This window comes from Neophocaena asiaeorientalis, unplaced genomic scaffold (genome assembly GCF_003031525.2).
Source record: "Neophocaena asiaeorientalis asiaeorientalis breed wild unplaced genomic scaffold, Neophocaena_asiaeorientalis_V1.1 scaffold92, whole genome shotgun sequence".
Taxonomy (NCBI): domain Eukaryota; kingdom Metazoa; phylum Chordata; class Mammalia; order Artiodactyla; family Phocoenidae; genus Neophocaena; species Neophocaena asiaeorientalis.
The window spans coordinates 2,824,441-2,839,617 of record NW_020174057.1 but is presented as its reverse complement, the minus strand read 5'-3'; the positions used below and the strand labels follow the sequence as shown (position 1 = coordinate 2,839,617).

Below are 15,177 nucleotides of genomic sequence, written 5' to 3'. Positions count from 1 at the left end.
TGGCACTTGATTTGTTTGTTGTGACACTGACTGTGTCATTAGCGGGTGGCTCAGACTCTGGGTGTGAAGGCTAGAAAGGTCATCTTCCTCTCTGCTAATCACATCCTGCATTAAGTATAGTCTCCCTCCTCCCCCAACACGAAACAGCATCTGGTCTGAATTCATTTTCGGGCTCTGTGGGTGTACTGCAAAGGCGAGCGTATGCGTGAGTGAGCTAACAGGGCTCCACTTCACTCAGATGTTCATCAACATTTTAAAGTTGAGCTCCACGCAGCCCTCCCAGGAGACTGTCGTGGGATTTTATAGCAGATAATGGGACAGGAAAAAAGAGTAAAATCGCCAACAGTGACAGACAGCATAACAAGGTTCATCTCTCTTCCATGTACAGTTGTAGCCTCCACGAAGCAGGCAATTAAAATCATCCCACCAGGCCCTCTAAGTCAGACTCTCTGCTGAAAGGCCATTGCGAGAAGCCTGGGGGCGGGGTCTGGCACATTTGAGTGAAACCATGCAAATGTGTTGCAACCCCAAGACCTGGCTTCAAGGAAAGCAAGGCCACTAAAGCACCTCTCAGCCACCTCTCTTCTGCTTCCTTCGGTTGGCTGGACTATTGGGCACTTCAAGACCATGTGAGCTCATTTGAGTAGACGCAGGGGGCAAAGGGCAGCCCCAGCCAGGAAACCATGACGTGACCCAGGGCCATCAACTTCCTTGCCCTGAGCCTACATCTCGAAGTATTGCTCTGACTACCAAGAAGGTGGCCACTTGGAGCCGAGGACTATGGGAAAACGGCCCGGTGGCCTCAGTCCTGCCGCTGCCTGGTCCGTAGTATCATCCTCACACCATCCAGGGTTTGTGCCCATCAGGTGTTCCTGGCCTCCAATGTAGTGGAGGCAGGGAGCAGGACAAGCCCACTAGAAGCTTCCCGTTACAGTCTGATGGCAAATGGCTTCTGCATGTCTGCTCATCTTCCAAACTACCTCCGCGGCTAGCCCCAGAAAACTAAGGCAAAGCCTTAGAAATCAGCCATAAATTGTGTTAAAATCCAATACGAGAAGCAGCTGTGCTGAGATCTCTTATAGCAGAGGCTCACAAACTCCAATGCCCAGAGGGGCAGGAAGTTATAAATAAGGGGTGTCAGCCCACCTGGGATAATGGGAAATGGTGGGACCCGACTTAACTGGGGAAAGACACCTGCCACGTAAGGGGGCAGTGCTACTTAGCTTCAGCCCATGATTGCCACGGGGGCCGGTGTGGTCAGTGTCACCAGATGATCCAGTTTTTTAAAAGAGAAATCACAGGTCCTAATTTTTATGTGCAATCTTCCAATCTTTAAATGTTGGTGCTGAATTGACATATTATTATTAGAATAATAATAAATGAAACATGGTGCAGGTTCACAACAAGAAAAAAACCCACATCCATGGGCCACATTCTGACCCTAGGGCACAAGTTGGCAACCTCTGTAAAGGAGTTGAAGCCCATGGCGTTGGCATACGAGCCCACCAGCGCACCGCACACGGGGACCGACGGAAGATAGTTCCCAGAGCACCTGCTTGTGAACACACAGGTGTGGGCATACAAGTTTGCTTTTGGAATTTTCTGAAGAGCTGAGTCTCTCTGAGGATGCCTTATTTTGTCTTCCTTTGGCTTTATTTCCAGGCTTAGCCTCAGAGTAAAAGCTTCAGGGAAAAGTGGTCTTACACGTTAGAGCCCTAAACACAAAACAAAACCGAAGTCAGGCTACCAGTCTGGCTGATATGCCTTCCAAACCACTTTATTTGTTTTAGCCAATTAGCAACATAAATAATAATTGCAAAAGTGACAGGGTAGCATTTTACATTCCTCATTGTCATGTTCCTTTTTTTTTTATTCCCAGAGCTTCAAGTGGGCACACGACACAAAGAGCTTCTGGATATTGACAGCTCCTCTGTGATTCTTGAAGATGGAATAACCAAGCTAAATACCATTGGCCACTACGAGGTAGGAAAAGATTTAGCACCCACCAGCTCCTTCCTCATCCCCAACCCTAACCGGATTAGATCATCTCCAGGACCACATAAATTCTTATTACAAGACTCTCACCCATTTTCTGGAATCATTTGCAGGTTGCTTATTTCTGGGTCAGAAGTTTTCCTTCGTTGCTCGTGGTCTGCTCATTTCCCGGTACCCCCTCTCCCAGAGCTGCGATTTTCATGTAACCCAGTCACTCTCCATCCTGCGGTTTAGGTCGGAAACTTCACCCTTACCAGATTCTCTGGCCTGTTCAGTGGAAGAGGTACTGTTCAGCTTGACACTGAACAGAGCCTCTAAAAGTTCTAAGTTGCACTGCTGTTCATCATTGACCCAGTGAACTTTGTGTAGGGTCCTTGGTTTCTGAAGAAGATCTCCATTTCCTGTTTGTCTGAAACATTCAGCGATGCCTCCTTGGCCTCTGACCCACGTGCTGGGTGAGTGTTGAGGTGGGTGAGGGGAGTACGTGAGCTGTCAGAGAGCTGAGTGCCCGAGAAGCCTGCCCAGAACCAGAGAGGGGACGCAGGGCAGGTTTCGGAACACTCCGGCAGACTGGGAGTCATTCAGCAACATTATCAAATCTTTGTTGAGTGTCTACTCTGCACTAAGAGCTGGGGCTGCACGCGAGAGGAACAAAGGCCAAGTCTCTGACCTCACGGAGCCTATGGCCCTGCAGAGAAGGGGTGGAAAGGGAAGAGGAGACGAGGAGTAAGGCAACACCTTACTGCTACTAATACTAGCACTGTTACTACAACACGGCGTGATAGTGCTGTGACTCGGAGCATCCGAGAAGGCTTCCTGCAGGAAGCAGTGACTCAGCTGAGACCTGGAGAGTGAGGAGAACGTAACCGGGCCCGCATACCCAGCAGGGAAGGGAGTGCATGCTTCTTCTTCTGCAGTAAGACTTTTAGACTGGCTAGAACTTGAGAGGGACGGGGGTAGCAGTGAGAACCAATAACAGCCAATGTTTACGGAGCCCCTACGCTGTGTCAGGTGCTGGCCTCTGCCTTTCCCTTTATTTCAGCTCATTCTATCCACAGCGGTCCTACGAGACAGGGACTGTTACTAACCTGCTTTATAGATGGGTACACTGAGGCTCGGGGAGGCTTACTAATAGCTAGTCCGTGGCAGAGGCAAGATTGGGATCCAGATTGTTGGGCTCTAGGGTCCACGGCTTAACCAGTACCTGCCGTGGTTTCTCACGGAAGAAGGCCAGAGAAGTGGGGAGGGAGGGGAGAAGGGGACCGTGCAGGCCCAGCGGCTTCTTCAGGAGTCTGGATTTTATCCCCAGCACAGTGGAAAGCCATTGGGAGATCTTAAACAGGGGAGATTTGCGTCTCAGAAAATGACTGTGGCTGTGCGTGGAACATGGATATAAGAGGTGCAAACCTGGAAACAGGGAGACTCGTTAGAAGAACCTCAGGTGAGAAATGATGTTGACCAGGAATGACACGGTGGCCCTGGAGATGGAGCCAAGCAGATGGGCAGAAGGTGGACACCATGAGCTGTGTGGCTGGGAGAGAGACTGCGGCAGGGGAGGGGTCAGGAAGGCATGGGGCTGGCTGGGCAGATGCACAGGTGCTCCTGCGGAGATGGAGAAGACAGGGGAGTGGCTTCCCAGGCCCCTTGGAGAGCAGGCGCCCCGCCTTTCATGGCTCTAAGTCCCAGGGAGATGTGTCTGCACCAAGAAGGTGTTTGGGGCCTGCCCGGCTTTCCCCTCACCCAGAAAGAAGCTGAGACTTCTTGCGCAGAGCTTCCTGGACGGCAGCCAGGAACAGAGGGCACCACAGCCTTGGGCTCCTTGGCTGAATGGGTCTCAGAGCCGGTTTGGAAATAGTTGCTTTGGGTGACCCGTGGGTGGGTGCTGCCCCTGCAGCCTTTGCTGGAGGGCACCAAGCAGAGAGCGTGGCAGGTTAACAACTTGCTCCTGTGCTCCCCCTTCTGCAGCTTAGACTTTCCAACCTTGGGATCATCTTGCCGAGAGCTGTCGCGCTTAGCCTTTGGAGTTTATAAAAATCCCCAGGGGACTTTCTGAACGTATTCCTGTCGGCGGGCCACATTCGGAGAAGCAGTGCCCCAGAGGAAATACAATGGATGGAAGGAGTCAGAGGTGGAAGTGCCTAGGAGAGGGGGCTTATTATGGCATCAGTGTGAAGTTCAGAGTTGCAGCCCGGCCGCAGTCTCTTCCTCTCCCTGTATCTGGGGAGTGAGCTTGTCTTGGCAAGCCTGGCAGAAACACAGCCACAAATGCCCTCCTCTCGCGTCTTGACGAATGTGCTGGCATTGCTCAGCTGTGCAGGGAGGGCTGGACCACCCTGGTCAGGCTTCTCAGCGTCCCCTGGCAACTGTGTGGCATGGGGTGGAACCCCAAAGGAAGGGGGTGTGGCCACTCACTGGCATTAATAGGAAAAGGCAGGCCAAGACACTCCAGCAGGGAGAACGAAGAACCACCACCGCCGTCTGCAAGGCAAGGGGAAGACTGTCAGGGGAGATAGGACATCAGTCTTCACTGGAGACATCGGCTGCACTAGACACCTATCTGCTTAAGGATGATAATGAAATTAATCCGGCCTGTAGTCACTTCCCATCCAAATGATTTATTGGCCTCATACCCTAGCATTCCCACATGGTGGTAATAAATGACACGACTAGGACACAAGGGCTTAAAGGATTCTCCTTATGTTGAAAAAGCTAAGCCGTAAGGCAAATAAGCGCAGAGAGCTTGAAGGAAACTGGGGAGGTCATCGGCGCCGTGCTCTCTGTGCCTGGACCATCTCAAATGCCCTGGTTTTCAAAGACTGCTTGAACAAAAGCGTCCAGCACCCCCCTCAGCCGTCTAAATCTGTGCTCCATTTAGCAGCACCCCTGCACAATCAAAATTTGGAGTAATTTGACAGGGCTGAGCTGAAGCTCGCTCTTGCCCTTTTTTCATTAAAGAAAAATCTTCTCCTCAAACACATTTCCCCCCAAAGAGACAGGATGCTAATTATCACTCTTATTCATTTACTAAAGCGCTCTAGTTTGAGTCACTGTAGGTGCTTGAGAGTGAAAAACTATATTTCAGTTAAAAAGAGGGTCTAACTCAGAGTTTTAAGTGATTAAGACTCACCTCCCTCCAATTAGCGCAAATTAGTTAGGTTTTAAAGTTAATCTTTAGTGACGGCCAGTTCCTCCTACTATCTAAACAAAGTCCCCTCTGCTGGAGTGTGAGCCTCTCTCTTCTTGCCTTGTTCTGTCCTTAGGGCAAATAGAGTGTAGCTGGTCTCCTCTGAATGATTAACTGTCTGTATATTTGAAGAACAGGTTTCTAGAGGGGATCTGAAGGCACAGCAAAAACATGGCATCTCATGGACCAGATTGCCAGCAATGCCCTGTCACCAGCAGGATGGCATCCTTGCCAACCCTGGGCGTCGGCACGGTTGCTCTCCACAATGATGACAGTGGCAGCTGGTACCCAGCACTTGTCGTGTGCATAAGCGTGATTCACGTTGACACAACCTGTGATGAAGGTGCTTTTATTACCCTCATTCTCCATCAGATGAGCATGGAAGAGGACAGATTTCTGCTCCAGTCTCATTCTGTCCCATGCAGACAAGGGGTAAAGCCTATGCCTTTACAAACACGTGAAGCCAGAGGCGTTTTCTCCACTATAAAGAACTCCGCCCTGCTGCTTCCTTAACTGGCCACCTCTGTGTGTGTGTTCCCTGTGAAGGGGACTGTGCTGTGCTCTGGAGCTGACGAGATCAGTTGTGTGTGTCTGTGTGCGTGTATAGAGGGTGTGGGGATGCTTGCCCGATGCGACTGAAGCAGGGTGGCTTCTCCCAGTCCAGGCTTTCTGCACCTGCCCCGCCGTGTGCCCTCTTGCTGGACCATGTTATTGCACCCACACGCAGCTGTGGGGTAGCATCAAGTGTGCAGGACAGGTGTTGTGTCCGGCAGGAAATGTTCTCTACAGATCACACTTCTCGTTCTGAGCTGTGAGGTTTTGAGGGCAGAAAATACGTTTAACCACCGTGTCATTGAAGAATGTTCGTCCTAACGGAGCGCGCCGGTGCCCAAGTGGTCACTTCTAACGCCAAAGTTGTCATTTACATGACATTTAAAGCTCATAGGAATGTTCCAAAGGGTCTGCTTGGGTAAAGTCAGTGGTTCTTCAGGTCAGGTGTCTCATCTCTGACTCTTAAGGGGCTTGGACTGTCTCTAAGGGTCTCTTACAGCATGAATGACTTCAGATTCGTATTTACTAGACACATGGAGTGCTTCCTGTATACTGGGCACTGTTCTAGAAGCTTTTACAAAGAGTAAGTCCTTTAGTCCTCTGTATAGCCCAGTGAGGTAGACACTGTCGTTATTCCCATTCTGAGGCCCAGGGAGGCTGAGAAACTTGGCCATGCTCCCATGCTCTCCTCAGTGACGGCCCGAGGCTGGAAGCAGATGAAAAAGGAATTGCACAGAGACCATGGCTCTGCTCAGGGCCACAGGGATAACCTTGCTCAGAGCCAGGCTTGCAGCTTGTGCTCCTAGCCTCTGAAGCAGCCTGGCTGGAGAGCTTATGAGAAATCCTGGTAGTTACCTTCTGTAATGTCAAAATTAAAAGGGCAACCTCTCTTCAGATCTTATGATGAATCTCACGTCTGTGAGTTTATCAAAATGCTTCCTTCTAATCCTACTCTGACATCCTTTAAGGCCAATATTCCTCGAAGGTGACAGTAGTTACCTTCTTTCAGAAGGGAGGCCTCTTTCAGGCATCCAAGAGCTGACAGCTCCAGCCCAAAAAACGCCTGGGGTTCCCAATGGCCCGCACACTGGTGGAGGCCAAGCTCCCTCCCTGAGACCAGCTCAGGGTTCCAGCAGTCCTCAAAGGGGTGTTTGCTTCTGGCCCAAGGCTAATTCCAGGCACACGAGAGAAGCAGGAGCTGTATTGCCATTTTCACTAGTTTCAAGAATCCTTCAGAGCTCTGCCCTGGGTGTCAGGAACATCCTGGGTGATTTGATGTGTCTGTTGAGAATGTTCTGATGGGCCCCTTCCAAACAGTCCGATGAGCACCGAGCCTCCTTTTCTGAAGAACTGAGCAAGGTTATCCCTCTGGCCCTGAGGAAAAAAAGAGATTCCTTTTTCATCTGCCTCCAGCCTTGGGGTGTCAGTGAGAAGAGCTAAGGGGAAGGCGGGGAGAGCAGTATTGATGAGTGGTTGCTGGGACAATGCGAGTTGAATAGGATTCTGTTTTCACAAAATACCATTTTAGGAATGAGAGATACCAGTAAGGGTTTCCACATGGTGCTTTGTATTGACTATTGTGTTTTTAGACTTAAGGAAAAAGTATCATGGTATTTCAGACCCTATTCATAATTTTCCATAAAATTCTTAGGCTAAAGTTCCAGCTTTCCTCTTGGGCTCAGTCATTTGAAATGGCCAATATCTGACCATCTTTTACTTACAAAAATGGCAGTTTCATCAGGTTAAGTATAAGTTCAACCTTACATTTCTAGAAAATCTGTTTTTATGGCATAATCTTTAACTTGTGGCATAAAGATAGTATTTTACCACAAAGAAATCCTGCCTTTACTTGCAAATGGTTTGGAGGATATGTAGCTTCTGTTTGTTTTTAATAAATTTATTTGTTTTTATTTTTGGCTGCGTTGGGACTTTGTTGCCGCACGCGGGCTTTCTCTAGTTGCGGTGAGCGGGGGCTACTCTTCGTTGCAGTGCACGGGCTTCGCACTACGGTGGCTTCTCTTGTTGCGGAGCACAGGTTCTAGGTGCGCGGGCTTCAGTAGTTGTGGCACACAGGCTCAGTTGTTGTGGCTCGCGGGCTCTAGAGCGCAGGCTCAGTAGCTGTGGCGCACGGGCTTAGTCGCTCTGCAGCATGTGGGATCTTCCCGGACCAGGGATCGAACCCGAGTCCCCTTTGAGGGCAGGCGGATTCTTAACCACTGTGCCCCCAGGGAAGTCCATAGCTTCTGTTTATTTCAGGAGCAACTTTAAATTGATGACATGGGTCCATCTCTCCCTTTGTGGTCACAACTCCTAATTCTGATGGTGGAAAAGTCTGCAGTCCTCTCCACCTCTTTCCAACACGGGCCAGCCATCATTGGAGGGGTATAGCCTCGATGTCGTTTTGAATCTCGGAGCATCGTGAGACTGGAAGGAATTTAATTTGAAATTGCCTGTGTACCAGTTCTGCTCTGGGCTGGAGAAACATTCCTGCCACAGATCCATCTAGTGACATTAATCTTTCGTTGATTTAATTTGGTTTTCATTCTTAAAGTAGGGGCCAAGAGGACGCTCCCTGCCTCACGGGAGTACAGGAGGATTAATGATCCACTCTTAGGAAAGCATTTGGAGCTCCTCAAATGGAACAAACAGCATCATAGATTTAACACTTCGGATTCTGTGGCACTTTTCAAAAATGCATTTCTGCCCTTAACTGAGCAGCAGCTGACTTTTGTGCCAAACAGAAAATGGAAACCTCTCCCCCCACAAGCATCTGTAAATAAACTAGTTTTCTGTCTTTACAACGTTAAAGTGTCACGTGGGGGAAAAATGTTCCAGCCCTAGAGCAGCTGTGAAAGTTAGCAATACACTTGCACACATACATGCTCAAACACACACACAACTCATCCGCTAATAAAGTGCTTTTACACTTGCTCTCAGGAGATAATTTCAGAGTAAAATTTCCCCGGTATAGGCTGCGTGTGCTCTGTCTTAATGCCTGAGCACTGTGCCAGCAGCGAGTCGTTGCCAGCTCTTGAAAAGACGTTTGAACTTTTGGCTGTGCTCCTCCTTGGAAGGTCCATCCGTGGTGTTTGGGACTATAGAGCAAGGGTGCTTGCTTTTGGAGAAACAAAGCATCTGACAGTAGCAGAGTATTGGCTTAACACTCACCAGGATCCATTTGGGATTCATTCTTTGACAATTACCCAGAATGAATCACCAGCTTCCTTTTATAAAAAGGTATTTATTGGCTTAGAAACAGAGCATATCCAGCTCTTCAAGGGGAGGAATTCTGTAACTATGTTCAAACATTCTCATAAACTCGGCGTCTTGAGTATTGCTAAAGGGGTGCCTGCACAGAGCATTTACTTTAATTGCATCAAATATGGAGGAGAGCTGACAAATCAGCCAACAGGGTCGCTCAGTGAATGGCTCAAGGGGAGAAGAGAGGACGTTTGGTAATAATGGCAGAGTCCAGGTGCTCAATAAGAGTTTAGAATCCATGCTCGAGACACTTTGCAGAGGCCAGAGGGCCCCTGCCAGCCCCTGCCCAGAGCCCCCTCCCTACAAGATGTCCTGAACACCAGGAGTTGGAGGCCTCTGGCCTACACTTAGTGGCTGGCCGGACACGGCTGGCTGGACCCTGTGCTCAGGGGCCCCCTCTAGGGCTGGCTCTCGTGCGTGTTCCTTCCTCTGTGGGGACAACCTGTAAGAGATTAGGCTTTAATCCTTTGGTGTTTGCTGAGCAGGTTTGTACGTTCTGATAACCGGTGTGCTGCAGGCCAGAAAAGAAATTCTAAGTTTCTACTTTTTTCCAAGCGGAGGGAGGCCAGGTCCAAATTACTATTAGAATTCAGAGCAGCCTTCGCGCTTTCAAATGCGATGTTCAGAAATGACAGGGTTAATCTTTCAGCCACATCCCAGAATGAAGGTGAAGATTTGTGTATCCCTGACCTGCCTCTTCTTATGGCCCATTTGTCTTACATTTTTGTGGACCAGCCCCTCAAAACAGTTTACTCCTCCCAGGAAGCAAGGCCTGCTCTCTTGTCTCTCAGCATCTAGTCCCCCTTGGCCTGACGAGGCCTTCTTCCCCTGGTTGGGTGTGGGGAAGCGGTGCACAAAAGGCCATTGGGCCCCGGCTTCCACGGTCCCAAAAAGCTTCAGATGACAACTCTTGACCTTATCTCCAAAAGAGGCTATACATTGGTGTTGAAATTGTGTGTCAGTGTGGTAAAAGCATTTACTTGTCAAATGCGTATTTAAAATCTGTGACAATTTTTTAACAGCTGTGTTGAGATATAATTTATATACCACAAAGGTCACCTTTTCAAAGTGTACAACTCAGTGGTTCTTGGAACATTTGTGGAGTTGTGCAATCGTCACCACAGTCTAATTTTAGAACATTTTCATCAACTCAAATAGAAACCTTGAACTCATTAAGCGTCATTCCTCATTCTTCCAACTCCTGTTTTAGGCAACTAGTAATCTACCTTCTGTTTGTATAAATTTGCCTATTCTGGACAAATTAGATAAATGGGATTGTACAAAATTGGATCTTTTGTGCCTGGTTTCTTTCACTTAGCAATGTTTTTGAGGTCCACTCATGTTGTAGCATGTGTCAATACTTCTCTCCTTTTATTGTATGGCAATTTTTTTGTAGTGTATTCATTCAGTAGAATAATAGTAATTTAAAAAGGACGACTACTGGTCACTGCAACAACACAGATGAACACTGTAGACCTTATGTGGACCCCACGCGGAATGATTCCATTTACATAAAGTTCAAGAACAGATAAAACTCATCAATGGCAATGGAGTCAGAAAAGTGATTACCCCTGGATGAAGACGGGGTGCTTACTGATTGAGAAGCATAATAGGGGTACTTCTTGGGACCTTGAAGTATAATTTTGTATCTTGATGTGGGCGGTGGTTACACAGTATGTACTTAAGTGAAGTTCTTGAGCTGTACACTTAACGTTAGCACTTTCCTGGAAGTCATGTTTCAATTTTAAAGTTTTTATTTAAAAGTACATGTATTTTTATGATTTTTACAAGCTTCTTTTAAAAAATAAGAAATACCTGCAGAAAAGAAAACAAATTGTAAGTGTACTACTGGATGAATTATCATAAAGTGAGCCTATCTTATTTATAACTTCCACTCAGATCAAGAAACAGAGCACTGTGGGCACCACAGAAGCTCCCTCCTGGACGTTCCTAATCACCACCCCCACTTCTCTTCTCCAACCAGTTAAATCATAGTTTCGGCTGTTTTAGCTAAATGTGAATGGACTCACACGGTATGCATTCCATCTTGTCAGGCTTCTTTGGCTCACCATCAATCCCTGTGAGGTTCATGCATGTGGCATGTAGCAGTAATTTGCTCACTTTCATTGTTTTATCATAGCCTGGTTTATGAATATACCCCAAATTATTTATTCATTCTACTGTTGATGGTTATTTCCAGTATGGGGTGTTTACAAAGTTTATCTCAGGATAATTACAGGTGTATACCTAGATGTGAAACTGCTCTGTTACCAGTTTATAGGTTTTTGAAAACTTGTTTCAGCATTTCTTTTTTTTTTTTTTTTTTTTTTTTTTTTTTTTTTTTTTTTTTTTTTTTTTTTGCGGTACGCGGGCCTCTCACTGTTGTGGCCTCTCCCGCTGCGGAGCACAGGCTCCGGACGCGCAGGCTCAGCAGCCATGGCTCACGGGCCCAGCCGCTCCGCGGCATGTGGGATCTTCCCCGACCGGGGCACGAACCCGTGTCCCCTACATCGGCAGGCGGACTCTCAACCACTGCGCCACCAGGGAAGCCCTCAGCATTTCTTAATATAGTAGTAACCCCCAAAATGAAAACGGCCCAAACATCTCCTGTCCCCTAGAAGCTGAGGTGCCTCCCAGCACAGCTGGGTCCTCCCCTGGTCCAGGGCTGGCCCACCTCCTACTGGCCCCACAGCATCCTTTGAGCACTTGCCTCCCTGCATCTCATGGCCTCGGTCTGCCACCTTCACAGGACCGCACACTCTTTGAGGGCAGAGACAGTGTCTTGCTTATCATTATAGCCCCAGCCTCCAGTGCCCAAAACATAGGAATTCTTAATTAATATTTGATAGAATAAGTGAGAGAATATAAGATCCACCCAGCCATCTAATTCCTGGGTAAAGTTGAGAAATACATCAAGTTTTGAAAACTCATCTATTTTTTATCTTTGCTTTCAGATATCAAATGGATCCTCTATAAAAGTTTTTAAGAAGATAGCAAATTTTACTTCAGGTAACAGACAATGCTGTTAACCTTTTGTTCTCACCCCACTTTATATAAAGTATCACTTTTTGCCTCTCTTGGATGTACTATCACAAAGATGAGATTGAGTGGTTGCCAGGTAATTCTCTGAGAGAGTGGAGGAAAGCGTTTAGATCTGTTTCTGGTCCTAAGAATGTGAAACCTGCAAAGAGGGGGACAGGAAACTGTAAACAGTGGTTGCCCCAGCTGCCCGACACTGAGGAAGTTGCTGTCATTAACCACCCTAAGCTCAGGGCAGAATCTTAGCCATTGTAACTCTTTTCCAACTCCTCAGAAGGATGGGGGCTAACTGAGGGGATCCCCCTGGCAAGCTGCAGATGATCACACAGCCCTGGAAGCTCTGAACAAACAAGATAATTCACTTAGCCCGAATCTCCCAGGGACAGACCAACTACAGAGGGAGCTTTGTGGAAAAATTACTAGGCCAGACTCTGAACTCTCTTCTACCTCCCCGCCAGCCTTGGGGCAGGAAAACACTGTGACAGTGCCTTGAGAAAATCCCTAGGTCCAGGTTCCAGGTTTGTCTCCAGAGAAATTATATCCACGCAAGACAGTCAGTCCTCAGCCCCCAGAAAGGTTCTGGGTCTCACCAGCAGGACCTGTTCACACACACAGCTGGAGGTGGGACTTTCTGATTCCTGGATTCAGTGCTAGGAGGAGCCTGGTAGGTCCCAACGTCTGGTGAGTGCAAACGAAGCATGCAGGGCTTCCAATTAAATAGGATAACTTGGTAGGTTGTAGGACACCCTGTGGGGAACCCTGCCCACCCCACATTCCCCCATCCATCATTAGTAATGTCAGGCTATAGTGAGAAACCACCTTGCAGAAGGCGGCTATCTTTCTGGTCTAGGGGGATTGGTGTCCTTGTGCTGTAATAAGTGCAAGAGCTGTGTATTTTAGGCTTTAATGACTGGTTTTTTGAGAGCTTGTTATTTGGAGATCTTGCATTTGGATCACTTAATGGGACTTCAAGGCAGTCAAAAACACCTCTGCTTCCTCCCTGTCCAATCCAGTGGACACTGGATCACCCTCCAAACCCTTGCCCCTCTGTCCTTTCATCACCCACTGAGGGACAGTCCCAACCCAGCCCTGGATGAACCCAACTTCTCACCTTTCCTGACCCTACAGCTGGGCAGCCACAGGGGAAAGGCCCACGACAGCACAGTTGGAGTCACTGTAAATTCCCGTCTTGACCAGGACCCTCCACATAGCCTGTTTGTTCCCCCCCGTGCTTCTGCTTCTCGAGGCAACCGACTGTGTTCTCCATAATCCCACCTTCTCTCCTCGAAGCTCTGACCCCCACTGCTCCCCTGACTATCAGCAGATGACTTCACCCAGTGCTTCACAGAGAAAACAGAAATCAGAATTCCCTCAACAATGGGCACTAACCCTCCCTCCCTGCCTCTGCCATTCCCTCCTCCTCGCTCCCCTGACATTCCAGGGCTGCCCTTCCTCCCAGCAAGGCCTGTCTCTCACCTGGGCTTTGGATCCCACCCTCCTTTCCGACCTTCTGAGCATTCCTACGCCACCACCGGTGATCTCTCCTCTCACCTGCACTTGCTTTCCCTCGCCCGCTACTGTATTTTTCCACAAGCATTTCAGGGTATTCTAGTCTCTGATCTTCAAAACAAAAAACCAAGTGCTTTAATCCTTCCCTTCCCTGCATTTGCTCCTCCCTTTACAGCCTCGTTTCTTCCCAGACTGTCCCCACTCTGTGCTGCTCTCCCACCTGCTCTATGGCCTCCGCCTTGCTGCCCTTCTCTCCGATCCGAGAAGGGGTCGCCTTCCCTCCCACCACAGGGCCTTTGTACCCATTCTCCTACCCCATTGGCCTGGCTCATTATCCATTCATTTAGGTTCAGTCCCGACATCCCTTCCTCAGAGAACCTCCCAGGCTAGGTTCGTCTCTTGTTACATACTTTCCTAGCATATAATTCTTCTCCACAGTCCTTATCACAAGGATATGAATTAAATAATCGTGTAATTAGTAATTACGTCTCCCTCATTGGCTGGGATGTGAGTTCCATTAGGTGAGAGCTAGGTCTGTCTTATTCATTGCTGTTTGCCTAGTAGCCCCTGGCACACAGTAGGTGCCCCAGCTCTAGCTGACCTGAACCTCTCCTACCCCACCCTCAAGTGATCAGTCAGCCTCTGTTCCAGGGACAGGGAACCTGCTTCCCACTCCAGTGCCTGGCCCATCCTGTCTTCAATAATGTTCTTAAGGTCTTAAGACACAACAAGGAGGTGGGGGGGAGTGTGGCTACGAAGAGCTCAAGTAGGAGGGCTCAAGTAACCTCTTCTGTTTATAGCACAAATGGGGCATCTTATGAGAAGGCCAGTTAACGTGGCTGTTGTTTTAACGGACTGTCTCTCTCCCTCTTTCTGTGGCGCTCAGATGTGGAATACTCAGAAGACCACTGCCATTTGGTGAGTTCCGGCTTTCTTGTGCTCCTGCTGAAGCGGATGCCTTCTGCAGCACGAACGGTCTCCTTGGGTAACGCTTCTTCTACTCTGTCTTCCCTTTAGATTTTACCAGATTCGGAAGCATTCCAAGATGTGCAGGGAAAGAGACATCGAGGGAAGCACAAGTTCAAAGTTAAAGAAATGTATCTGACAAAGCTGCTGTCGACCAAGGTAAACTTACTGTTCTGGGAGCGCTTTTACGTCTACCTTGGGGGTGTATCATGTGTTTGACTTAATTTCCACTGAAGTGTGAAAATGCTACAAATCCCTTGTGCCTTCTAGCAAAGCAAAATGAAAGTTTAAATTGTAGACACTTCCTACCCCCTTCTTCTTCTGTTTTTACAAACTGCAAAGATAAAGCACTTTACATATTTCCACCATAACATCTTCAGTCAGGGATTTAATATTGCTCCCAGTCCCTTTACCCACCATTACACTATTGTTATATTTTTAGGTGGACAGCATAATTATTCCTTTTTGTTTACTTGTTATTATAGGTGAGCAATAAAACTCCCTCTTTGAATTGCAAATAAAATGAAGAGGGGGGAGGTCATTTTAAAACTAAGAATTCTGTTCACATATAAAAGTGTCAGATATGAAAGCCCATGGAATACCAAATTGGGAGCAAATTTTACTTTATCTGGCCTTTAGTGGGATTAATGGGTCTGTGGTGATCCTTTTTT

General features: G+C 48.0%; 1 protein-coding gene across 2 annotated transcripts in view; it reads left to right on the top strand.

Annotated features, from left to right (window-relative positions):
* The window catches only part of PLXNC1 (plexin C1), a 142,002-nt gene that overhangs the window by 118,623 nt on the left and 8,202 nt on the right, over positions 1-15,177 (top strand). The window contains exons 23-27 of one of the 2 annotated variants that reach the window (XR_003004431.1): positions 1,880-1,983; positions 2,365-2,450; positions 11,947-12,001; positions 14,427-14,458; positions 14,558-14,660. Coding sequence is in view for 1 of the 2 variants with exons in the window: in XM_024754364.1 (XP_024610132.1) it covers positions 1,880-1,983; positions 11,947-12,001; positions 14,427-14,458; positions 14,558-14,665 (299 nt within the window). In the remaining variant the exon portion in view is untranslated. Of the gene's footprint in view, positions 1-1,879; positions 1,984-2,364; positions 2,451-11,946; positions 12,002-14,426; positions 14,459-14,557; positions 14,666-15,177 lie in introns of those variants that run through there. The other variant, XM_024754364.1, reaches the window with a different exon arrangement.